The sequence below is a fragment of the Gopherus flavomarginatus genome, chromosome 1, assembly GCF_025201925.1.
Source record: "Gopherus flavomarginatus isolate rGopFla2 chromosome 1, rGopFla2.mat.asm, whole genome shotgun sequence".
In the NCBI taxonomy this organism is placed as follows: domain Eukaryota; kingdom Metazoa; phylum Chordata; order Testudines; family Testudinidae; genus Gopherus; species Gopherus flavomarginatus.
Genome location: NC_066617.1, coordinates 320,315,246 through 320,340,613, shown reverse-complemented (window position 1 = coordinate 320,340,613; position 25,368 = coordinate 320,315,246). Strand labels below are relative to the sequence as shown.

General features: G+C 43.0%; 1 protein-coding gene across 1 annotated transcript in view; it reads left to right on the top strand.

Moving 5' to 3' along the window:
- SERTM1 (serine rich and transmembrane domain containing 1) overlaps positions 1 to 24,119 on the top strand; it is a 29,263-nt gene extending 5,144 nt beyond the window's left edge. Inside the window, exon 2 of the mRNA XM_050937357.1 lies at positions 20,983 to 24,119. Coding sequence (XP_050793314.1) covers positions 21,169 to 21,492 — 324 coding nt within the window. The 5' untranslated portion in view covers positions 20,983 to 21,168 and the 3' untranslated portion in view covers positions 21,493 to 24,119. The remainder of the gene's footprint in view (positions 1 to 20,982) is intronic.
- The last annotated feature ends 1,249 nt before the right edge of the window (positions 24,120 to 25,368 follow it).

The following is a 25,368-nucleotide window of genomic DNA, read 5'->3' as shown; positions in this document are numbered from 1 at the left end:
TTTTCAAGTACTTATTTTCATTCAAACTTAATTGAGAATGTAATGTTTTGTGAAAAAGTGGGGTTTGAATTAAATCTTGCAGGTTTTCATTGAAAAAACAGTCCCGTCCACAAAATTTGCAGTTTTAACAGAAAACTTGTCAGTTTGGGATGCCAACAAACAAACATACATCAGATTTTTGAGGGTTTTGAGGTGTGTGTGTGGGGGGGGAGGGGTTTCAGCAACAAAAAAACCAAACCATACCTGAATACCTGACAATCTGAAACAAACAATGAAAAAAATCATTCACTTTTTTGCAGGGGAGAAAAAAAAAACAAAAACATTTCCCCAGCAGATCTATTACAAGACCCCTTCCTTTGGGGAGGTAATATCTTTTTATTGGACCATCTTCTTTTGGCAAGAGAGACAAGCTTTTGATCTTATGTAACAGCGACAGACCCAGTCGTTGGCAGGTGGGATCGAACCTGGGACCTCGGGAGCTAAATGCGTGATCCAAAAGCCATATGGCTGGTAGCTAAGGCTGTACAGCAAGCTCATCAATCTCTCTCTCTCCCCCTAGGTGGTCTCAGTGCCACTAAATGGGACAGAACACCACACCTCAAAGGTGTGTGGGTTACACTTACACAGAGCTCTTCAGGTCTGGGAGAGTAGTGTGTAAGTTTGAAAGTTTGTCTCTCTCACCAGCAGAAGTTGGTCTAATAAAAGGTAATATCCTAGGACCAGCATAATTTCAGCTCCTGCCTCCCTCCAGTCACTTTTAAGTATTGAAGGTACTTTGTATAATTTCAGTGGAACGGGATTAAAATAAAAAATTTTACAGATCAGAACTTTTTTCCAAACAACAAAATACTTAATATATTACCACCCACTCCTGTGTATAGATCATGTATCTGTGCTGTACCTCTCAAGCTCTATGGTCATTTTTATACTGTGTACATGTTATGTTATACTCAGGTTAATAAAGAAACTCAGATATTTAAAAAGCAAACAAACAAAAACCCATTACATACAACAGTTCCTTTGAGTCAGATTCAGCCTCCTCCTTTCTTGGGAGGGCACCGGACTTTCCCTCCTTGTGTGGTCAGGCACAATTGCAGTCCTTGCTGAGGAGTGCTGGGATTGCTCCCTATTTACTCCCACAGAGGTGCAGGGAGGAGGCAGGATCTTGGCCCCATCCTCCTCCCCCAAACTCACTGGTCCATAGAGCAGGTGTGGATATATGCTTATCAAGGCAGAATTCCTCTGAGTTATAACCGGGGCAGTACCATGATGCACTCCCCCTTAATAATAGACTCTGTGTAAATGGCACAACTGAGCCTTTGGGAATAGCTTTTAAAGGCATTAAACAGATATTAGAAGGAATAAAAAGTGTGTGATACAACTGCTTATCCAAAGGACCTATTGTAGATGAGCTTCCTGATCTCCTAGACTAACTAGTCCTTCTCAAATGGTACTCCTCATATAATTCAAAACTCAGCCCTCTCTGTCTCAATGGGTACAGCTGCCATTTGAATATGAGTGAACACATTCCAATAGACTTGAGGATGAATTAGTTTTTGCATTACAGCTCCAGCATATATAATCATTTTCGGCTTGTGTAGGCACTGTTTTCTTCGCTATGTACGGAAGCCACTGCACTGTATGTAACAGCAGAATAAATAAGTGCAGCGTTCAGTGTGAAAGGAATTTGTTCATGAAAGTCCTCTATAGACAAGAGAGACATGGAACACAAGTGCAACCATTCGTATTTGTCTAGTTTGAGGACAATGTGCATTTTGAAGAGACTCATGAGTCTTCCCTCCAGAGAGTCTTTCTGAAAGAAATGAGGAGTAGATAGACGGTCTATCCTGGGAGGTGCTGGGTATTGAGGGTGCTCACCACCTTTTAGGATTTAGTTTGAGTTGTCTACTTAGTAGGGTTATTATGTGATGACCAGTTTCCTTAAGGGGCATCAACACTTAGTTCCAGAATGGGGAGAGGTTTCCAGGATAATGTCTTGATGCTTTTGGGCAGAACAGTGTAATAAATGTAATCAAAAAATTTGAATGTCAACAATGTACTTAGTAGTCTTGGTAGCACTAGGTAATTTTCTTTATTGAATTTGGACAGGCTTAAGCCATAAGTAAAACAATGATAGAAGGGATAAAAGCAATGTACCGATATGTTAACATTTATCCCTAGAAAGCTATTTCTCGAGAGTAGTTCACACCAAATGTGCTGAAAGGGTAGACGTTTTAAATATAAAGATTATGAGGTCTCTTTCCTTTCAGGGAGGATCTTTTTGAAGGTGGCACTATTTGTTTTAATCTGCGTGGTCTGGACTGTTTCCCCATGTGCAGTTAATTTAATCTGCATTGCTGAAGACAGCACATGGGCCAGATTCTAATCTTAGATATATGATACGTAGTGCTACACAAAATCTGTTGCTGCCCTTGTGCAGACCTTGTGCTTACTGATGGGTCTTTCATGGTAAGAAAGCAAACTGTAAGCTCTTTGGGACAGGGGCTGTCTTTTTGTTATGTGTTTGTACAGTGTCTAATGTAGCAGAGGGGCCTTTAGGTGCTACCACAATATAAATAATGCCTATGAATTATTTGTAGTAGTATTTATTTTATTAAGATCAGAGCTAATGCAAACCCGCCTGAGATTAGAATCTGGCTCTGTGACTCCAAAGCTGAAAGCAGTGCCACAGGAAAGCAAGCTGTTGATGCTCCTCATTCACTCCCCTGGGAGGGATGACGAGAAGGGTAGTAGGATGACATGATGGTAAAACAGACTAAAAAGGATTTTTTTTATAGGGCTGTCAATTAATCATAGTTAACGCAAGCAACTAATTGAAGACAAATTAACTAGATTAATAATAATCGTGATTAATCACAGTTTTAATCACACTGTTAATAATAGAATACCAATGTACATTTATTATAAATATTTTGGATGTTTTTCTACAGTTTCAAATATACACAGCATTTTTTATTACAAATATTTGCATTGTAAAAAAGGTAAATAAAATAAATAGTATTTTTCAGTTCACCTCATACAAGTACTGTAGTGCAATCTCTATCCTGAAAGTGCAATTTACAAATGTAGAATTGTTATTAGGGCTGTCAGTTAATCACAGTTAATGCTTGCGATTAACTTAAAATAAACCAATACATTTTTTTTTTAACAAGTGTTAATCACACATCTCTGGAGATGGGACTTGGCAGCGGCGAGGTGGGGAGGGAGGCACCAGCCGTGGTAATGAGCAGGAGGCGGCCAGGGAGAGGAGACTCCATAACATCCAGGCCACATGCACAGATTACCGAAGTGCCTCATGCCCCCTACTTCCCATGAAAATCTATTGATTTCCTTTACGTGAGGAGAAGGATAAGAGTAATCGCGAGCAGCCACAAGGACATGAAGGGACAGGGAGCTTTGGAGCCGCTGCCACAGGACCCCATCCCTTGGGTGACTCTAGCAGCAGCCCCCCCACTGCTCTAATGGATTGTGACCCTGTCCTGTAGTCTGTGGGTGATTTGAGGCAGCCAGTTAAACACCTTTCGGGGGAAGAACGGAGTCTGTCCCACCCCCTCACCCACCTGCACCATCCCCTCCCTGCTGGACAGGACTGACTTTGAAAGTGGGCCACCACCCAGGGCACCGTCTCAGGGGGATGCCGTTGCATGCCTTGGGGCCGGGGTGCCCCTCCTCCCACTGCCCTACTCCACTGCTGCTCCCCCCCCTGCCCTCTCACCCCATGGAGCCACCTCTGGCCAAGCTGGTGTGAACCAGGAGTCTGCCTTCTGTCTGCTGTGCAGAGCAGGGGCAAAAGAACTGATGTCTGGGTGTCCCCCTTCTCTGCCCATGTACCCAGTCACCGCTGAGCTATGGTCGGGGAACAGGGAGAGCCTCTCTGCAGCTGCTGCTGGCTCAGGAGTGACTGTTGCTGACAGCAGCTGCTGCTTGCTGAAAAAGTGTTCAGGCTCCTGAGTGCTCTGCTTAGAAAGACAGCGCTCCCCCTGAAAAACACCCCCCACACACACACACTCATACTAAACCAATATCTGAAATGGCATCTGTGGTGAGCCAGGAGTGGCCAGAAGGCTGCAGGAGGGACATTGGATCTTGCGAGATACAGCCCCGTGCGACAGCATGGAGCCCGCCTTGAGCCACTGACCAAGTGGCCGGCACCATGAGCCAGAACAATAGCACAGAAGTAGGGGTGATAATACACCATGTACTGTGCCATGCTTATTTCTGATTGACTGAACAAGAAGTCAAAAACAAGAATAACATTGTCAGACACATAGATGAACATGATTTGTTGGGGGAAGAGTCAGCATGGTTTTTGTAAAGGGAACTCATGCCTCACCAATCTACTAGAATTCTTTGAGGGGGTCAACAAGCATGTGGACAAAGGGGATCCAGTGGCTACAGTATACTTAGATTTTCACAAAGCCTTTGACAAGGTCCCTCACCGAAGGCACTTAAGAAAGTAAGCTGTCATGGGATAAGACAGAAAGTTCTCTCATGGATTGGTAACTGGTTAAAAGATAGGAAACAAAGGGTAAGAATAAATGGTCAGTTTTCAGAATGGAGAGAGATAAATAGTGATGTCTTCCAAGCAGGGCCGTCCTTAGGATTTATGGGGCCCTATGCAGTATTATTAAACTGGTGCCCCTATGCCTTACCCCAGCTTGCAGCCCGGCGGGGGAGCTGGGGGTGGGATGAGGCAGCAAAGGATAACGAGATGCCCATCCCACCTCACGGTGGCAGAGAGTCACAGTTCCCCACAGTCAGAGACCCTCCCATACCTTTTCCCTCATGCAAAATGGATAGGTAGAAGGTACCGAATTAAAAGCACTAAGCCTGGGAATAAAAAATGGCTGTCACAGGTTTTTTGATATGCCCTGAAGTTTGTCAGACATTTATTTGCAAAAGCTTTGTAGTAAGGGTGAGTCAGCTGTCTTGCTGAATACAAGATTAAATATTATGGAATACCTGATGCAGCTCTTCTGTTTCACATTTTCTTAATCAGTATTTCTAAGATGATTTTATATTTTAAATGTACTCTTAAGCTTCATAAAGTAATCATTCCAGACTACTACATATTTAACTCACTGAAACAAAGACATTATTTTCAATTAATCAGTCGCAGAGGTTTAGTATGTTCATAACAATGTTCATTGCTTTTAGAAAAAGGGAACACTAATTTACTTTGTGTGATCTCCATAACAATAGACATGTTTATGAAATTTCACCAACTTTAAAAAAATGTTTCCAAAGATTTTAGGCATAACAAAGGATTTTATATCTTACTAAAGTATTGATTTTGCTGGAGGATTCTCTTAAAACTAGTTCATCAGATAGTCAGAGGTAAAAAAAGAGAAACTCTTTGTCCAGCTATCTGGAAGCAAAGGAGTCTTGTCCCTTTAAGGGCTCTCTTCAGTGGGGGTGTGAGGGTAGGAGGAGAGGGGGTGAAGGGAGAAAAGAGTGGATGGAAAGGACAGGAAGACTTTGGAAGCGAGTTTTTTGTACTATAGTAATTAAAATGTGTATTTTATATAAGGGTAGTCTTTTGAAGGATTTATTTTAAAAACTGTGTGTTTGAAGATCCAAGCATTTAAGGCTAAAGATGATCATGCATCTAAAAATCCGTGCAAGGATTTTTTAGAGATGTGATTTTATAATCTTCACCAACTCACTAATGAAATATTTTTAAAGCAAATTTTAAACTAAGGTCCTGTAGACTGACATGTTCTGAGTAAATATTACAGCAGGAGTCGACAGCCTTTCAGAAGTGGTATGCCAAGTCTTCATTTATTTACTCTAATTTAAGGTTTTACGTGCCAGTAATACATTTTAACATTTTTAGAAGGTCTCTTTCTATGAGTCTATAATATATAACTAAGCTATTGTTGTATGTAAAGTAAATAAGGTTTTTAAAATGTGTAAGAAGCTTAATTGAAAATTAAATTAAAATGCAGAGCCCCCTGGACCGGTGGCCAGGAGCCAGGCAGTGTGAGTGCCACTGAAAATCAGCTCCCGTGCCACCTTCCGCACGCATGCCATAGGTTGCCTACCCCTGTATTACAGTAATGCACAGCTGTTTTTGTCAGCAAATTCAGAAACTGACAGTATATACCTGGAGTTTGGCAAATGCCTGTTAAATGGATTCATTACCCCTTGAATAGCTCTTTAACAGTTTCAGTGTTGTGCTCATAGGTCTGGCAGGCTGGAAGACTCTCACTTTTAACTAATAGATGAGGAAGACTCGCCAGGCTGCAGCAGCAGGCTGTGGGAGCCTGCTGCAAGGGTTAGAACAGGGATAGGAAAGCCAGTAGGGTGGACACTAAGACCCAGTGGTGCCCCAAATTTTCAGGTGCCATATGCAGCTGCGTATGTTGCCTATGCCTAAGTACAGCCTTGCCCCCAGGGGTCTGAACTGGGCCCAGTCCTATTTAACATAGTCATAGATAATTTGGAAAAAGGGTAAACAGTGAGGTGGCAAAATTTGCAGATAATACAAAACTACTCAAGATAGTTAAGTCCCAGGCAGACTGCGAAGAGCTACAAAAGGATCTCTCAAAACTGGGTGAATGGGCAACAAAATGGCAGATGAAATTCAGTATTGATAAATTAACAGGAGTACTTGTGGCACCTTAGAGACTATGGGTATGGCTACACTTGAAATTTAGCGCTTTGAAGTGTGAGGGTATGGCTACACTTGAAATTTCAAAGCGCTGCCGCGGCAGCGCTGTCGCTGCAGCGCTTTGAAGTGTGAGCGTAGTCAGAGCGCCAGCGCTGGGAGAGAGCTCTCCCAGCGCTGCACGTAAACCACATCCCTTACGGGTGTAGCTTGCAGCGCTGGGAGCCGTGCTCCCAGCGCTGCAGCACTGATTACACTGAGGCTTTACAGCGCTGTATCTTGCAGTGCTCAGGGGGGTGTTTTTTCACACCCCTGAGCGCGAAAGTTGCAGCCCTGTAAAGTGCCAGTGTAGCCATGGCCTGAGTGTGGTCGGAGCACCAGCGCTGGGAGAGAGCTCTCCCAGCACTGCACGTAAACCACATCCCTTACGGGTGTAGCTTGCAGCACTGGGAGCCGTGCTCCCAGCGCTGCGGCACTGTTTACACCGAGGCTTTACAGCGCTGTATCTTGCAGTGCTCGGGGGGGGGGTGTTTTTCACACCCCTGAGCGCGAAAGTTGCAGCGCTGTAAAGTGCCAGTGTAGCCAAGGCCTAACAAATTTATTGAGCGTAAGCTTTCGTGGGCTACAGCCCACTTCATCAGATGCTTAGAATGAAACATATAGTAAGAGGATATATATAAACACATACAGAGAACATGAAAAGGTGGGCGTTTCCCTACCAACTCTAAGAGGCTAATTAGTTAAGATGAGCAATTATCAGCAAGAGAAAAAAACTTGTAGTAATAATCAAGATGGCCCATTTGATAAATACAAATTAATATACATTGGAAAACATAATCCCAATTATACATATAAAATGATTGGGTCTAAATTAGCTGTTGCCACTCAAGAAAGATCTTGGAGTCATTGTGGATAGTTCTGAGAATATTCATTCAGTGTGCAGCAACAGTCAAAAAATCTGAGAATGTTGGGTATCATTAAGAAAGGGATAGATAATAAGACAGAAAATATCATATTGCTTCTATATAAATCTATCATATGCCCACATCTCCACTACTGCATGCAGATGTTGCCCCATCTCAAAAAAGATACTGAACTTGGAAAAGGTTCAGAAAAGGGCAACAAAAATGAGTAGGGGTTTGGAACGGCTGCCGTATGGGGAAAGATTTATAAGACTGGGACCTTTCAGCTTTGAAAAAAGACAACTAAGAGGGGGATATGATAGAGGTCTGTAAAATCATGACTAATGTGAAGAAAGTAAACAATAATTTCATTTGGTGACCCCTAGTTAATAGACAGCAGGTTTAAAACAAACAAAAGGAAGTATTTCTTCACACAACGCACAGTCAGCCTGTGGAACTCCTTGTCAGAGGATGTTGTGAAGGCCAAGACTATAACAGGGTTCAAAAAAGTACTAGATAAGTTTATGGAGGATAGGTCCATCAATGGCTATTAGTCAGAATGGGCAGGGATGGTGTCCCTAGCCTCTGTTTGCCAGAAGCTGGGAATGGGCAAAAGGGGACGGATCATTTGATGATTACCTGTTCTATTCATTCCCTCTGGGGCACCTGGCATTTGCCACTGTTGGAAGACAGGATACTGGGCTGGATAGATCTTTGGTCTGACCCAGTATGACGGTTCTTATGTTCTTAAGCAGGACAGAGTGGGCTTGTAGGCTCTAAAGTTTGACATTGTTTTATTTTTGAATGCAGTTATGTAATAAGAGAATTCTACACTTGTGAGTTGCACTTTCATGATAAAGAGATTGCACTACAATACTTGATGAGGTGAATTGAAAAATACTATTTTGTTTATCTTTTCTACAGTGCAAATATTTGGAATAAAAATATAAAGTGATCACTGTACACTTTATATTTTGTGTTATAACTGAAATCAATATATTTGAAAATGTAGAAAACATCCAGAAAATATTTAAATAAATTATATTCTGTTATTGCTTAACAGTGTGATTAAAACAGCAATTAATCACTACTGTTTTTTATCTCATGATTAATTGCAATTAATTTATTGCTTGATAGCCCTATTTTTTTTTACTATATAAACATAAATTTTTAGCTAAACTATAGGAGGACATACCAATCAGAGACACAAAACATAACAGGCACCCACTCAGTTTGTCTTTCATACAAATGCTTGTCCCTTAGAAATTCAGTCACTTCCCCCATAGTTATTTTGCCTTGACAGTCTGGTCATCGCTAATCTCTTAAGTTTGGGTTTACTCTTTTATAGGAGTTTTCTCAACATGCCCTTCTCCTGCTAGCTGTCCCTTTAAATCTGGCTGAGATAACCAGCTACAGCTCTAATTTAAATGGCCATTCGGCATCTGACTTCTAGGGTTTGCACCTCCCTGCTAGTAAGTATTTTGTTCCTTTGCTTTACTTCCTCTCTCTCACCTTCCTAAGGGCTTGGCTACACTCGAGCGGCAGCGCTTTGAAGTGTGAGTGTGGTCACAGTGCCAGTGCTGGGAGAGAGCTCTCCCAGTGCTGCAGGTACTCCACCTCCTCATGGGGATTAGCTTGCACCAGCGCTGCGGCACTGTTTACACTGGCGCTTTACAGCGCTGTATCTTGCAGCGCTCAGGGGGGTGTTTTTTTTTCACACCCCTGAGCGAGAAAGTTGCAGCGCTGTAAAGTGCCAGTGTAGCCAAGGCCTAAGAAAACAGCTAAATGTTACACAGGTTGGGCTCGATCCCAAGTTGCCCTGCGCCTTGTGTAGCCATGGTACAAAGTGCAAGTAAAGTTCATTTGAGTCAGAATGGTAACAATTTACACTCTCTCTGCATTGGTTTAAACTGACTATACCACATACAGAGCAATGGAAAATCTGACCCATTAAATGTATTCTGGATGGTAAAAACACAGACCCCACACATCAGCCTATTTAATCAAGGGCAAGGTAAGTATCCCTAAGAGTTTGAAGCAGGTTAAGTGTTCTTTTTTGAAGCCGAGGAGAAAAAACAAACAAACATTTTCTCTTACACAAATACCACCTGATTTAATCGGTAGCCAAATCACCTGGGATTCCTATCTTGTTAGTTCATAAGCTAAAAAGTGAAGGGCCTAGTTAGGACTTTAATGGGAAACTGCTGAGGAAATAACTAGTTGTGGCAGGCAGTAGTTTTGGTGATTCACTAGGTGGCACTCTTCCCACTGAGGCATTATTTAGCTGATCCCATGCCCCAGCATAGTGTCATAGGACTCTGTGCTGTGCGAGGGTCCATCTTTCAGATGAATGTAAAAACAAGATTCTTATTATTTGGACTTTTAATTGCTAATGGCAATATTTACAGCAATAGGGAGTACTAATCATGTAATTCTGGCCAAATTCTCACTGGGGAATTATGTTCTATCTCCCCAGCTAATCACCCTGTAGCTTCAATTGGAAAAAGTGATCTTACATCTCTCTTCTGAGCTACTGCATAGTTTGGTTGTATGCAACTTAAAGGCTACATCCTCCCACACCAGTGTTGGTTGCACTTCAGTGCTGAAGGGATCCCTGCATATCAAGTTTGTTGAACGCTTTGTTAGCTGAAAGGAGTCTTATATGCATAAAGCTCCATGCAAAAAGGAAAACAAACATAGGAAAACAACACAGTTATATTCTCCAACCAGTACTGGCAATAAATAATACTTAGTCCTGCCATGAGTGCAGGGGACTGGACTAGATGACCTCTCTGGGTCCCTTCCAGTCCTGCGAATTCTATGACTAGTGAGGTCAGTAAAGCAGACCAACTGCTGCTATTTAAACCACTTATCTAGTGACATGGTGGTTAAAATGCTACAGGCTGGTCTATATTAGTGCTCCAATGAGTGAAGCTGTACCAACAGTAGAGCGGAGTGGACAGACACTCAGTGGTTAGTATTCTAAATTAGAACTTCAGGAGCTATGTTCAATTCCCTGTTCCACTACAGCCTTCCTGTGACCTTGAGTAAGTCATTTAATCTTTGTGTATCTCAGTTCACCTTCTGTAAAATGGGTGATGATTGCACTTTCCTGCCTCATTGGGTTGTGAAAATAAATACATTTTTAAAAATATGATTGTGAGGTGCTCATTTAGGCTTTATTTAGGATACCAGAGAAAAGGAGAGAGGTGGTGGGTGGGATGAGGCAGCAAAGGATACAGGCAACAAAAATACTACTGTCTAAAACATTTCAGTTTTCAGTAATCTCAAACTGGCACTCTTCATGAGCACTTACAAACCTCCATGATAGCTAAAATATCTCTCAACTCATAGTCCCAACAGGTCAGAAAGAAACAAGAAATCAAGGTGCCGTCCCTGAAAAAACTCGTAAGGTCTGTGACCAATACGCTCAGAAGAAAACGAATATCCCAGGCTTATTTTGGTTCCCCACTCCTCAGCCTTCCCAACTGTGTAGAGCCCCAGCAATTGTGAAGAAGATCCATTAAATTGCATTTTTGCTGAGGCCAGGCAATGAAAGAAAATGGTTGAATCAAGATATGGAGAGAGACGCAACTGCATTGTAACAGATTTATAACACTGTGTAACCAAGGTTATCTAAAAAGTACCCTATTTACTGCATGTCATGTTGAGATTGCAGCAATCATTTGTAACCCAGTTTAGTCTGCAGTTGGGGACCACTACTGACTCACATACTGCTCAATGTTTAATGAAAACATTAAACATATTCTGGTGTCAGGATATGGTATTAATTGATGTTGTCTGTGCTGTTGAAAACAGCTCATTGTAATTTTCTCAAGAAATAGCCTTTCAGAGGGGTGCCATTCAGGGAAAGATGTAAACAGACAATAAATTAGAATAAGATTAGTCAGGTTTAGTCTGCGAATTACACTTAGAAATGAAAGGAAGAATAATAGCTGACAGAAAATATTTAAAGAGCAGTTCTACTTTGAAAAGTGACCATATAAGAATGGCACAATCGTATTCAATAGACTGTCTCCTGGTATGTAGTCAGTCATATCTGGTGTCTTAAGTAACAATAAGCATTTATTATTTTTTACGCCTATTAGGGCTGAAGAGCCAAAACGAAGAGTGGAGCTAGATTCGTTTCCTTTTTAGCATCATCAGCAGATTTGTTTACTAAGCTCCAATCAATTCAAGCTATGCCAACATATTGAAACGTCATGAGATTGCACAGTGAAGGCCTAATCTGAAGGCAGGAAGGTTACACAAATGTAAAATGAGAGCTCGATTTGGCTTGTAGAATCTTCACTATTGGGACTGATGTGGGATGGAGTTATGCAGGAATAAACTATTCAGGAATAACTCCATGTGTGAACACACTTACTCTGGAATAAGTGTCCATCCATGAAGTTATCCCATTTAAAATTTTTCTATTCTAGCTACTGAACTTTAAATTCACCCCTACCTTAATCCACAGCAACTTTCAAGCGTAGACAAAAGAATGCCTTTTTTGTTTCGGTTTTCACCAAAAAAGTTGGCAGTGATTAAACAGCTAACATACTGAACATCAGTGTAAATGGGGTAGGCTAAAATTATGTCAAACCAACCTAATATCCTTCTTTGACAGGGTAACAAGCCTTGTGATAGGAGGGAAGCAGTAGAGGTCATATCTTGACTTTAGTAAGGCTTTTGATACTGTCTCACATGACCCTCTCGTAAACAAATTAGAGAAAGATAGCCTAGACTAACCCACTGTAAGGTGGGTGCGTAACTGGCTGGAACACCATATTCAGAGAGTAGTTTTCAATGGTTCAAAATTGATCTGGAAGGGCATATCATGGGGTCCCATAGAGATCTGTCCTGGGTTCAGTTCTATTCAATATCTTCATAAATAATTTGGATAATGGCAGAGAGAATACACATACAAAGTTTGCAGATGATACCAAACCGGGAGGGATTGCAAGCACATTGAAGGCCAGGATTAGAATTCAAAATAATCTTGACAAACTGGAGAAATGGTCTGAATTAAAGGACAAATGCAAAATACTGCAATTAAGAAGGAATAATCAATTGCACAAATACGAAATGGAAGATGACTGCCTAGGAGAAGCGCTACAGAAAAAGATCTGGGGGCTCTTGTGGATCATAAACTAAATATGAGTCAATGTAACACCGTGGCAACAAAACAAAACAAAACCACCACCATCTTCTGGGATGTAGTAGCAGGAGTGTTGTAAGCAAGACATGAGAAGTAGTTCTTCCACTCTATTCAGCACAGTGTCCAGTTCTTGGTGCCACATTTCAGGAAAGATGTGGGCAAATTGGAGAAAATCCAGAGGAGAGCAACAAAATTTATTAAACATCTAGAAAACATGATCTATGAGGGAAGATTTAAAAAAATGTGTTGGTGTGGTCTGGAGAAGAAGACTAAATGGGGACATAACAACAGTCTTCAAGTATGTAAAAGGTTGTTAGAAAGGGAAGAGTGATAAATTGTACTCCTTAACCACTGAAAAGACAAGTAGTAATGGGCTTAAAAATTGCAGCAAGGGAGATTTAGGTTGAACATTAGGAAAAACTTCCTGTCAGGAGGGTTAAGCACTGGAAAAAGTTATCTATGGAGGTTGTGGAATCTCCATCATTGGAGGTTTTTAAGAACAGATTAGACAAACACCTGACAGGGATGGTCTAGACACCTGCAGGGAACTGGACTAGATGACTTATTGAACATATCTATGATTTCTAGAATTCCAGGAAGGAATTTGGCCCAGGATGTTTAGGCAAGATTTTTCCCTCCAATTATTTGCACACTTGTACTAATGAGAGCAAGGCCTCAATCCTATACTGTGCTAATTGTTCATTGGGCCTGGAGATACTGTTTGTGGCTCCCCAAGCTTGGGGCTGGTAGGGGAGCCAGTTTGACCAAGCAGAGTTTAAGGCAGTCCAGAACCCTTTAGCCACACTCCTTCCAGGAACATCTCAGTCACAGGCTGTGATGAGACCACTCACCTCAAGTGAGTGCCCCTACTGGACAGGTGTGTCTGCACCTGCACTCTCTCAGCTTTGCTCTGCTTGTGGTGGCCCCTGTTGTGTTGATAGTTAAACTTCTCAAGGAGGTTTTCAGTGATTTGGCCCTCTGGCTGCGTCACACTCCGTCGGTAGGTGTACAAACAAAACAGACCCTTTCTGGGCTACAGATCCAATAGGGGCTTTCATGGTGCCCTCTGTAACATCGTGGTCTGTAGCCCTGTCTCCAGGCTCAGTTCTCTGTCCTTCTAACAGGGTCACAGTACCTAATTAGTCTTGGCCCCTTCTGAGCTAGCTTCCAATGGTACCTGCTCTATTATGGAGCAGTGCCCCTGGGCCTCTCCCTGGTGACTTTTTGCTCTGTAGGAAGCCTTCCAGACCCCAGCTCTCCAGATGAGTCACTGGTTCAGTTTGATCCCCTTTTGAGTTAACATGGTTCAATTAAATGCTGACCCTCTTCAGGGTCTTCTAACCCCTTCTCTGGGCTTGGTTAAGCTCCCTTCTCTGGGCTTAGGCCACTCTGCCTGTGGGGGAGGTGGTCGGGGCCCACCCACTACTCCAGGTCACAACCCAGGGACTCTATAAGTAGCAGCCATCAGCTGCTTCTCTTTAACTACTTGCTGCTGCATTTCCCTGGGCCACTTCCCTTCTTAGCCCCAACACTGTCAGCTTCACCCTTACTTGAGAGCACTGAAGTCTTGCTTGAGTCCCAGTCATCAGCAGAAGCACCTTCCTTCTCAGACTCCAGCCAGGAACTGCTCTGTCCAGATACTGTAACTCCTGCATCTAGCCAGGAGCACCCAATCTGCTGTCAGCAGCAACTTTTATATGAGCTTGCTGGGCTCTGACTGGCTGCTCCCTGCAGCCTCTCTCTGGTTGTCTGCTTCCCCTCAGCCTCTCTATGCAGCTTGGAGGGCTCACCACTACTACTGTTTCCTGGAGCAGGGTGTGGTAGGACCAAGAGGCCTCCAGCAGGGGGCCTCAAAGGGCCTGATACACCCCATCACACAGCCCTTACATCAGTGCTAACCACCTATGCTAGCAGGGCCTGGATGGGGAAATCTGGCTGCTTTTCAGCTTCCTCATGATGCAGAAACTGCCCAAGGGAACATAGCAAGATAGACAGGCAGGCTCTATCTCATTTTCTTTTCTCATAACAGGTTCTGTGCCTTCCTATGAACAACATCAGAACTGCAGGGCCTCTCGTGTTCCCATTGACTTCAATAGGACTTTGCCATTAATGTCAATGGGATAATGAAAATTTGTCAAATGCACCTGAGATACATTTGAATCTAACATTTCTATATGAAGTTCCTTCCTCTTAAATATATATTTTAAATGTAACACTTTTTCTGAGTTGCCCCAAAATGTTTCCAAAGAGTCCCTCTTATCTTGTGGTAGGCATATTCACATCACTTCATGCTCACGTTGGGCCAGATACTCAGGTACTACTTACTCAGTGTGAGTAAGAGAACTGGAGTCCAGCCTATCTGAATATAAGATTTAATACTGTCTATTATATTGATACACAATATTCAGTTTTTTTAAAAAACAACAATCTAATTGATATTGTAATGATCTACATTGAGCATAAAAGCCCCCAGTACAGCAAGTCATATCTATCCAGGGCCAGCTCCAGGCCCCAGCGCGCCAAGCACGTGCTTGGGGCGGCACGCCGTGGGCGGCGCTCTGCCGGTTGCCAGGAGGGCGGCAGGCGACTCCGTGGACCTCCTGCAGGCGTCCATGTGGAGGGTCCGCTGGTCCCGCGGCTCCGGGGCCTGTGGGAGGTCTACTGGAGCTGCGGGACCAGCGGACCTTCTGCAGGGACACCTGCGGGAGGTCCACTGGAGCCACGGAACCGGCGAGCGGCAGAGCACCCCCCACGGCGTGGCACCATGCTTGGGGCGGTGAAATGGCTAGGGACGGCCCTGTATCTATCTATCTATCTATCGATATGCATATTTAACTTTAAGCCTATGATTAGTTTCCTTGAAGTAACTGAAACAACTTGTGTGCTTAAAGCAAAGCATGGGCCTAAAATGCTTTGTTGAATTAGTCCATAATTCTTAACTGCAAAAGTAGGACATACCAGATTTAAAGTTTTATAAAGATTTTGAATAAATCTCCCATGTTTTACCAAATTAAAACAAGCATGAATTAATTTTAGATTATTATAGAGAAATGCAATTAACAACTGATCCACTGTTCACTGTGATGATTAATCAAGGACAAAATCTTTTATATCAAAGCATATTTTTAAACGTAATCTAGCCATAAGACATTTAAATAATTACAGACTAAGAAATCATTACATTTTATCCCATTACTTCACTTTGTGCCACTAAAGTAAAGGAGAATCTCTCCCTGTTGAGTCTAATAGAACTGTGTACTTTAAATATTATTCCTTGGTGTAAATAATATTGGGGTTAAAACAATGGTTTGTTTCAACATATTTTATGAATCAGTATAAAGCTATATACCAAAAGGGTCAGATTTTCAAAACCCAGCCTTCTTTTTTGTGTCTGAAATTTGCAGGTGCATTTTTGCACCTCTTATTTTGTGGACACAATTTAGGCCATTTGGATGCCTGATTAAGAATGGCAAAAGAGTGTGCAGTAAAACCAAGGCAGATTTCATACCACAGTGTAATTATTTATTTATCTATGGAGACACTTAAATTGCATTCACTCACACTGGAGTCTAGGTATGGAAAACATTTGTAATATTAAAAGACTTTTTACTGCTTATTTAGTCATTATTACTTGGGTACTTAGAGCTATTTATGGCATATAATGTTTCTCCTAAATTTAATTTACAGTGAAAAGCATAATGGGTAACTCTATGCTAATTATTATGGAAACTGCAAGTCAGATTTTTTAGCACTCTCAGTAGGTGTCTCCTTAGGCTTTTATTAGTCTGCCAGAGAAGAAACAGCACCAGCAGAAACTTATCTCATCCTTCTTGAGGATCATTAGTACAATTTCTTGCTTTTCTCACAGGCAGGTAAAGTGTCAGCCTCATGAAGAAACAGATTCTTAATTAAGTTAGGAGAACTGACAGGAAATATAAATTTCAAAAGTAAAGTTATAAGGTGGAGCATTATGGGCAAGAGTGTTGGAATATTTTCATGGAAACATAGCAAGATGCTATAGTGTGACATCCAAAAAAAGACCACAAAGTGATTATTTTAAGGACCTGTGTAAATGTGTGGACTCACCCCCGCAGCACCTCCTGCTGGTTGCTTCGGGGAATTAGCTCGATTCCAGCTATGGAGCGCCCTCTGCAGGCCAGTGATCCACCTGTCCTCCGCTGGCCCCCGGCCCCTCCCTGGACCTCAGTGCCCCTTTAACTGGGTCTCTCCTCTCCCAGGGGAACCCCACCCCTCTATCCCCACTTTGCCTCAGTATTGGCTACTGCCCAGTCATTGTCCAACCCCACGCCCTGGGGCAGACCAGTATCAGCCACTCATCATACGAAAAGGGGTTTTGGCCTGGCTGCCTTTACCCATCCTCTGGCTGCCCCTCTGCAAGCCCAGTACCTTGGAGACCTAGAAGTAGGCCCTGCAGCCTGGGGAGTTGCTGGCCTAGGGCTTCCCAGCTCCTAAGGCTTTTTCCCCAGCCCTGCCTCCCTTCAGGTCCCCTGGGTGAGTCCCTGAGCAGCCAGGCCTGTCTCTCTCTACAGTCAGAGAGAGACTCTTTCTGTTTCTGGCTCCCCTGGCCTTCTTATACAGCCCTGTGGCTCAGTTTGGGGCGTGGCCCCCATCTGCAGCCACTCCCGCTATCAGCCCAGGCTTCTGGCTCCAGCTACGGCCCCTTTACAGGGCTGTTTTAACCCCTTCTCTCCCACAGCGGGAGTCCACCATGCTACAGCCTGATTCTGCCACTGCTATTTGCATGGCATAGACTCTACACTGCAGGAAGCTTTAGTGAAGTCACAGAGGATTATCTATGAAGTAAGATGCTACTCAATGGCAGTAAAATGGCAGAACTGGGCCTTAATAATGATAACAATGTTTAGTTAAAACTGGTTGCATTTGAAAATGTGAGTCTTCTCAAGATGTCCAATGTAGTCTGTAATAAAAACCACTTATTTTAGGAACAGGTAATTCAGTTTTTTTAAGAGTTTTCATTGTGTGGTTTTGTTTTGTTTTGTTTTACTATTGGGTAATCTCCTTGCCCTTTAAGATGATGTTAGATGAAGGCTGAAGAGTTCCTTGCATCAGAAGTTCAGCTTCCTGTTTCACTCATAGCTGATTCTGAACTGGACATGTGCAAAAAGGCTTAGGGTTAGATAGGGTACAGTGCCTCCTGGAGGTCAGGAGAAAATGACTGCTGTGTTTGTTTTGAACAGCATGCAACCTGGGCTCCTTGGCCCAGGCTCCTCCCTGGTCCCTCTGGATAGTCTAGAGCTGTTAGTAACACTAATCTTTCACAGTCTTTTCCATCCCTAGACTACAATGTTGCCTGCCCTTTCTCAAGGGCACAACAATGAAAGATTCACTTGTATTCTTCCTCCTCTCTTATGCACCTGTGGAGGGTTGGATACATCAGAGCCTTAAGGCACCTGTAAAATCAACTTTGCTTACTTTCATTGGCTGGAGAGTATCGAATGCTCACTGATATAGTAGAAAGGTGCAGATACAAACCTAATAAATGTAGGTTTAGAAGGAAAATCTTGGCAAGGGAAAATCCTTCTCTTCTCTACAAAGCATTAAAAAGAATAGATAAAAATGTTCCTCCAAGCCTGGAAATGAAGGTTAAAAATACTTAAACTGAATTGAAACTAAAGTTTAAGGTTCAAAGCAAGTTCATCGTAGGTGGGACCCCCGTCTTCTTCAGCTTCATGCTGGAGACTTTGATTCTCTGTAGATGTTCTCTTCTTGTAGGGGAAGAAAAGGTCACTACCTTTCTCCAACAATATGAGAGGATTCAGCAGGTGCATTTAAGGGATGGATGTACGTGTAGATAGATAGGTAGGTAGTTGGTGTGATTCTCCAGTGCCTTATAGCTTGAGTAGCTATTGACACGAGTACAAAGTTAATGGACACTGGCGTACAGAAGTACCAAAACAGAATATTAGCATTTTATACTCATTTTCTACTGATTAAGCCCATTCTAACTCTGGTGCAGCATATCTACCCTGGGGATTGGCTACATGGTGCAAAAGCCACTAGTATAGACCTCCTCTTGCCTCAGTTTTACCCTGACTGTTGGGATCATCTGAGGCACCTGAGCCTCCAGATTTAAACATGAGGGGTCTGGAAGCAAAGTATTTTCAGTTGAAGGGCCCTCCTCCATCTATGGAATCCACTCTCTTAGGGCTTGTCTATACAAACCTTGAGTCTTAGTTCATGGCAGACAGGGGTATAAATCTACCCTGCACTAGTCTGCCCCACTTTAAGTGTCAATGCAGACCCTTCTGCCAGCCTACCACCCATGGAAAGTTTTGTGGTGTGCTTTGATTGACCTTGCTTTGAAACAGGAGTAAGTTAAAGCGCACTGGGGAGCTTGTAGTGTGCAGCAGCAGGGTCCACACAGGCACTTCACTGTGTGGCATATTAGTACAGAGTAGATTTGCACCCCAGAGTGCAGTGAACTAAGTGTTTGTCTAGATGAGCCCTTAGATCGGGGGGGGCAAACTACGGCTCGTGGGCTGGATCTGGCCCACCAGCCATTTTAATCCAGCCCTCGAGCTCCCCCTGGGGAGCAGGGTCTGGGGCTTGACCCATTCCAGCCAAGGAGCAGGGTCAGGGGCCACTCTGCACAGCTCCTGGAAGCAGCAGCATGTCCTTCTCCAGCTCCTATGTGTAGGGGAAGCCAGGGGGCTCCACTCCACACTCTTCCCCTGCCCCAAGCAACACCCTCACAGCTCCCATTGCTCGGGAACTGCGGCCAATGGGAGCTGCAGGGATGGTACCTGCAGATGGGGCAGCATGCAGCAGAGCCTCCTGGCCACGCCTCCACGTTGCAGACAGAGGGGGGACATGCCGCTGCTTCCGGGAGCTGCTTGAGGTAAGTGCTGCCCATATCCTGCACCCCTGAGCCATCCCCACATGCCCCAACCCCCTGCCCCAGCCCTAATCCCCCTCCTGCCCTCCAGACCCCTCAGTCCCAGCCCAGAGCACCCTCATACACCCCAAACCCTTCATGCCCACCCCACCCCAGAGCCCACAACTCCAGCTGGAGCCCTCACCTCCCCTTATACTCCAACCCCCTCCTACACCCTAATCTCCTCGTTTCTGGCCCCACCCCAGAGCCCGCACCCCCAGCCAGAGCCCTCACTTTGTCCCACACCCTAGCCCCAATTCTGTGAGCATTCATGGCTTGCTATACAATTTCTATACCCAGATGTGGCCCTCGGGCCAAAAAGTTTGCCCACCCCTGCCTTAGATTGAGGCTAAGCTTGCTGAATTGTGGGTGTTGGAAGGAAAAGGTGCAGTTTTAGCTGAGAAGTTTATTTTATTGAAGCCACCTTATCAAAGCAGATCAGCCTGGTAATGACTTGATTCTTGCATTTTAATCTTTGTATAGGCACTTTGTGAAATTAGATCAGCACATTTTATAAATGTAAAATAAATAAGCCAAGGCAATTTCTCTGGTTCTGGTTACCTCAAACAAGACATCACAGAGATATAGGTTTAATAGTGGTAGTGGGTTTACCATCTCTCACCTTGCTTAAAAACCTGACTCTATGATTACAAGTTTAACTCTTTACAAGGATTTTTTTTTCTGGCGTGGAAACAGAAAGTTGATGGCCGGTTCCTGAATTCCTGCATTTTGTAAAGATTCCCGTAGCAAAGAATGCATACTGTAGCACAAACGTTCACCATAGATTATGAAACAGCATTTATTTGGCCAGCACCATGCTCCAACAGGGCTTGGGAGTAGCTGGGATATTATCACCAGTTTAGTTCATGTTGAGGCATCACATGACACATGAACTGGCAAACATGACTGTAGATGACATCAGTAGAGATGGCCTGAGGCACTAAATTCAGATTTGGATCTTCATTATGAAACATCCCACCTCTACAAAATTCGAGGGTTCTTGGATTCTGGGGTTCATTTGGCTCCATGTGGATATAGTAAGTGAGAAATTTGCATCTGGGTTTGCAGTCCAAGACTTTCTCCCACACCAAGTTCAGAGCTGTTTGGATTGGGAGTTTTGGATCTGGCTAATCTCTAGTAAAAGCTGTGGGAGATTTATGTGCAGAATTTTCCTTCTACCCCTGCTTTTTGGGGAAAAATAGACCATAAAGCAACAGATACTGATTTATTTATTTTTTTCTTTTCTTTTTTAAGTTCTTGAGGTCAACTGTATGGGGAAATAATTTACTGTTTTTAAAATCATATTGCCTCAGGTGAACAATTAAAGCACATGGTCTAATAGTAAATTAATTCTATTGTTCTTTTCTTTCAGGACTGAAGGATACAGCATCTTATATGACCTGTGGGTTTGAGAAGTGAAGAATAACTCTGATCACAGGGTGACCCGTTATGTCTATGTTGTGATGGAAAAATGAAAGCATCTAGAATACAGCATTTTTTATACTTCTAAAACTGCCTTTGACTACAACATCTATTCCCTTCAAAACACACACACACAATGTCAGAACTTGACCCTTCATCTGGATTAGTAGGAAACATGGAAAATGGGACTTTTCTGGAGCTGTATCCCACATCCCTGTCAACTTCAGTGGATTCCTCATCTGGCCGCTTATCAAATGTCTATGTCTATGTTTCTGTATTTCTCAGTCTCTTAGCATTTCTTCTTTTGCTATTAATCATTGCACTTCAGAGGCTGAAAAACATCATCTCTTCCAGTGCCTCCTACCCAGAATACACTAGTGATGCTGGAAGTTCTTTCACTAATTTAGAAGTTTGTAGTATTTCTTCCCAGCGATCTGCTTTCTCAAACCTTTCTTCTTGAAAAGAAATGAAGGAAATACATTGTGAATGGAGCAACTTTGTCCAGCTTTTGAGGGAAATAGTGCATGCAATGTTTACCATTGAGGACTATAATCATGAAAGAGGTGACTTTTAAAGTTCTCTTTGACTTTTCTTCCTCTTTTTAGTTTCCATTTCCCCTTTTATTAATGTTGTTTTTCATCTTAGAGCATGGAAAATGGCCTCTGGTCGTAGCTTCATGTATATACTGGTAATGCCGCCTTTCTCTCATACGTATGCACATCCGTGCATACACACTGACTTCCTGCCAAATTTAAATATAGTTCTAGGTGGATGTTCTAATTCTTCTCTGCAGTTGTATCCCTCTTACCTGGATTTCCCTTTGTTAGTGTGTCATTGACTTTTCACTGGATAGCACCTTCTGGACAAGATCGTTTTCACAAAAATGCCACCACACTGATTTAATAGACAAATTGGCGCCTTGGCCAATTTTAAAGTTGTTGGGTGGAGTTTTTTGTTATTTTGTTTTTAATTGTGATGTCATTTCAGTATTTAAATTACGTTATTAAAACAAAACTAAAATAATTCTTTTGTTAACAAACGTTAATTTTGTCTATGTATACCTGTCCATTGAATCTTTCTGTATAAAGCCTCTACAAGTCAACTTTCACATACACTTTGACATATTTGCTTAATTTTATTTATCAAAAGCAGCTAGAATAAATATGCACAGTTGTAAACTCAAGTTGTACTGTATGTTGTAAAGATATTTTTAGAACCTACTTGCATGCAGTTGAAGGACTACCTGCTTCTCAGGGGGATGGTTTCTGCCTCTGCATCACAAATACAGCACACCTCCTTTCCACACTTCAGTGCTACTCTAGCTTATTTTAAACACAATCTGAGCAGCCTTTTCTCTCTTTGAGAGACACATAACTCCCATTGCCGTTGCTGGCAGCTGATTGCCTGTATTAAGAGCCCTTATGGGCACGAGGAGTTCTTACCTCAGTGGAGCTACTTACATTGGTCAGAACTAGTGAAGGGCCAGATTCTGCCTTCTCCTTACTTGGATGCACAGTGGGGTGGCAGAGCAAGGCAAATCCTTCTTGGCATGGCCTGTGTAAGGGCCAGGCAATGTCGCAGTCCCTTTACAGAGTCTGCGCTCTCCCTACTCCACCAGTGATGTACAGTGCCCCAGTGAGGATAAGAAGAGCTGGGGGGAGGTGAGGCCATGGCCCAGCCCCTCCTCCACACTACGGAATGGACCCAGTACGCATGATGGGAGAATAAGCTGTACCCCATTAAGAGGTGTAGTAGTGGGAGTGCCTTCGTCCTGCTCTAGGGAGTTCAGGGTCAGGTATGTTGAGCCTAGATGCCTTCCAATGCTCCACACATCCCCATAGTTTGGACTGTGCTGAAATGGTATAACCTAGCCCTAGGCGAATAAGAGTGTGCAGGACTGATTCCAGCATAGAGAACAGACCCATACACACTTACGTAATTGGTATGATATACTCTCAGTAACTGTCCATTGTGTCCAAATGTAATACAGTAGCGTCCTTGATTAAAACAGAGTCCTGTGTTCGGTTACTGTCATAAAGCAATTATTATTATTGCAAAGCACAATTCTGTGAGGTCTCCAGCACACCTAATGTGGGTTTAGTTCCATTAAATTGGCAGTGATACGATATGGAATGCAAAGATTGGTTTGTTATTGCAGCCTCCAAATTGTTCCAGGTTACTACATTATAGCATCATTACAGAACATGATCCAATGGGAATAGTTGTATGTTGGGCTCAATCCTGCTTCACCTAAAGTCAATGGGTGCTTTGCCCTTGAGCAAAATCCAACTCAGTTAAAGGACCATGAGGAGAACAGAGACGTGTCATCGCTGGTTTTAACTAGCAGAGCTGCACTAGTAGCTCTAACTGACCAGTGTGACAGTTCCCCTTACAAATAGTGTGCCCGATCCTGCAGAGGTCTGTGCACCTACTGCAAAGTACCAGCACCCTTCACACTCATCTCCCAATCAATCAAGAGATAATTGGATCCTTGGAGGATCAAGTCATGTATTATTTGGCCAGCATGTTGTTAAAGTTAAGGAGTTGTTGGTATATTACAGCCTATGAGGCCACAGCTGTACATGGAACACTCTACAACTTTTTAAAACATTTTTATCCTCTAGGCTCTCGGTTAGCTAGAGGCAGGACACATATCCCCAAATCCAGCATTAACTGGATGGTCTATGAAAATGCAGTGTTTTTACCATCAAATGTAAATGTAGTAATTAGAAATATCTTTATTCAGTGCCAAACAAAGGCAGATTAAATTGGAGTTGGTGTTTTCAACTTCTAAAAATTAATGTATTATACAATAAATTTCCGTGTTGATTAGATTCTTCTTAGAGCCAAGGCATTTTGTTGCAAAATAAAGAAATTAAGTCACTGGGATTGCTGATTCACCCTGCTTTTATAAAGATATTTAGTCTCTCAATTACTCTGTTCATCCAGACATAGTTTTCCTCCAAACAGCTTCACTCCATTTTCACTAGAAACTGATGAAAGGACATGGGGAACTACTAAGTTATTTATTTAAAGTTGAACAAGAAGTAACATTTCCTTTATGAAAGCTGTTTAAAATCCCAAAATCTGTAAACCAATGTGTTTGTGTGTAGACTTCTAAATACAAATAAATTAACTTTAAAACAAGACAGCTGAAAACCAACTCAACTTCATTTACCTGCCAAGGCCTGAATTCAGTCGCCTGTGTCTTCTTTACAGCAAATGAGGTTAATACCCATATAAAAAATGGAGGTGGGAGCCACAGCATGAAAATGGGTAATATTATCTAAGGGAATGTCTGCACTACAAAATTAGGTTGATTTTATTTAAGTTGACATTGAGCCTCCAATTTAAGTCAGTCGATTCTGCATGTCCCCACTATGCACATTGTGTCGGCAGAGCACATCCTCACTAGCAGGGCTTGCATTGACACATGGAGCGCTGCACTGTGGGTAGTTATCCCATAGTGCATGGAGCCGAATGGAATGTTGGGTTGGGCTTGCAATGCCTCATGGGACCAAAACCTTTGTGCGAGTGGTTATGGGAACATGCCATTAGCCTCCCATGATGCACTTACCTCCCTCCTTGAAATCAGCAGCAAACAAACCAAGCCTTTTTGGTGTCTTTTTTCCTAACCCTGGATTACCTGCACCGATGCCATAGCACAGCAAGCATGGACCCCACTCAGCTGTACACTGTTGTTGTGAGCATTACAAACACCTCATGCCTTATCCTGCAGTATTTGCTCAGCTGATACAGGAGCCGCCACGCAGAACAATGTGATGCCACGCAAGCAGCCCTGCTAGAATCCTGGGTGCAGAGCAATTTACAGATGCTGGCGACAGTTGTGCATCACCTGTACACGGTGGAGCGCCGCTTCTGGGCCCGGCAAACAAGCACTGACTGGTGGGCCCGCATAGTTATGCAGCTGTTGGATGATGAGCAGTGGCTGCAGAACTTTTGAATGTGCAAGGCCACTTTCATGGAACTGTGTGAAGAGTTTTCCCTTGCCCTGAAGTGCAGCAATAATAAAATAAGAGCTGCTCTGACAATTGAGAAGCGAGTGGTGATAGCTCTTGGAAACTTGAAATGCCAGACTGCTACTGGTCAGTGGGGTATCAATTTGGAATGGGTAAATCTGCTGTGGAGTCTGCTGTGATCCAACTTTCCAGGGCAATCCACAGATTGTTGTGTCTCTGGGCAACATGCAGGACATAGTGGATGGTTTTGTCGTAATGGGATTCCCTAACTGTGGTGGAGCGATAGACGGAATGTATATCCCTATTTTGGCACCTGACCACCTTGCCAAAGAGTACATAAATCAAAAGGGTACTTC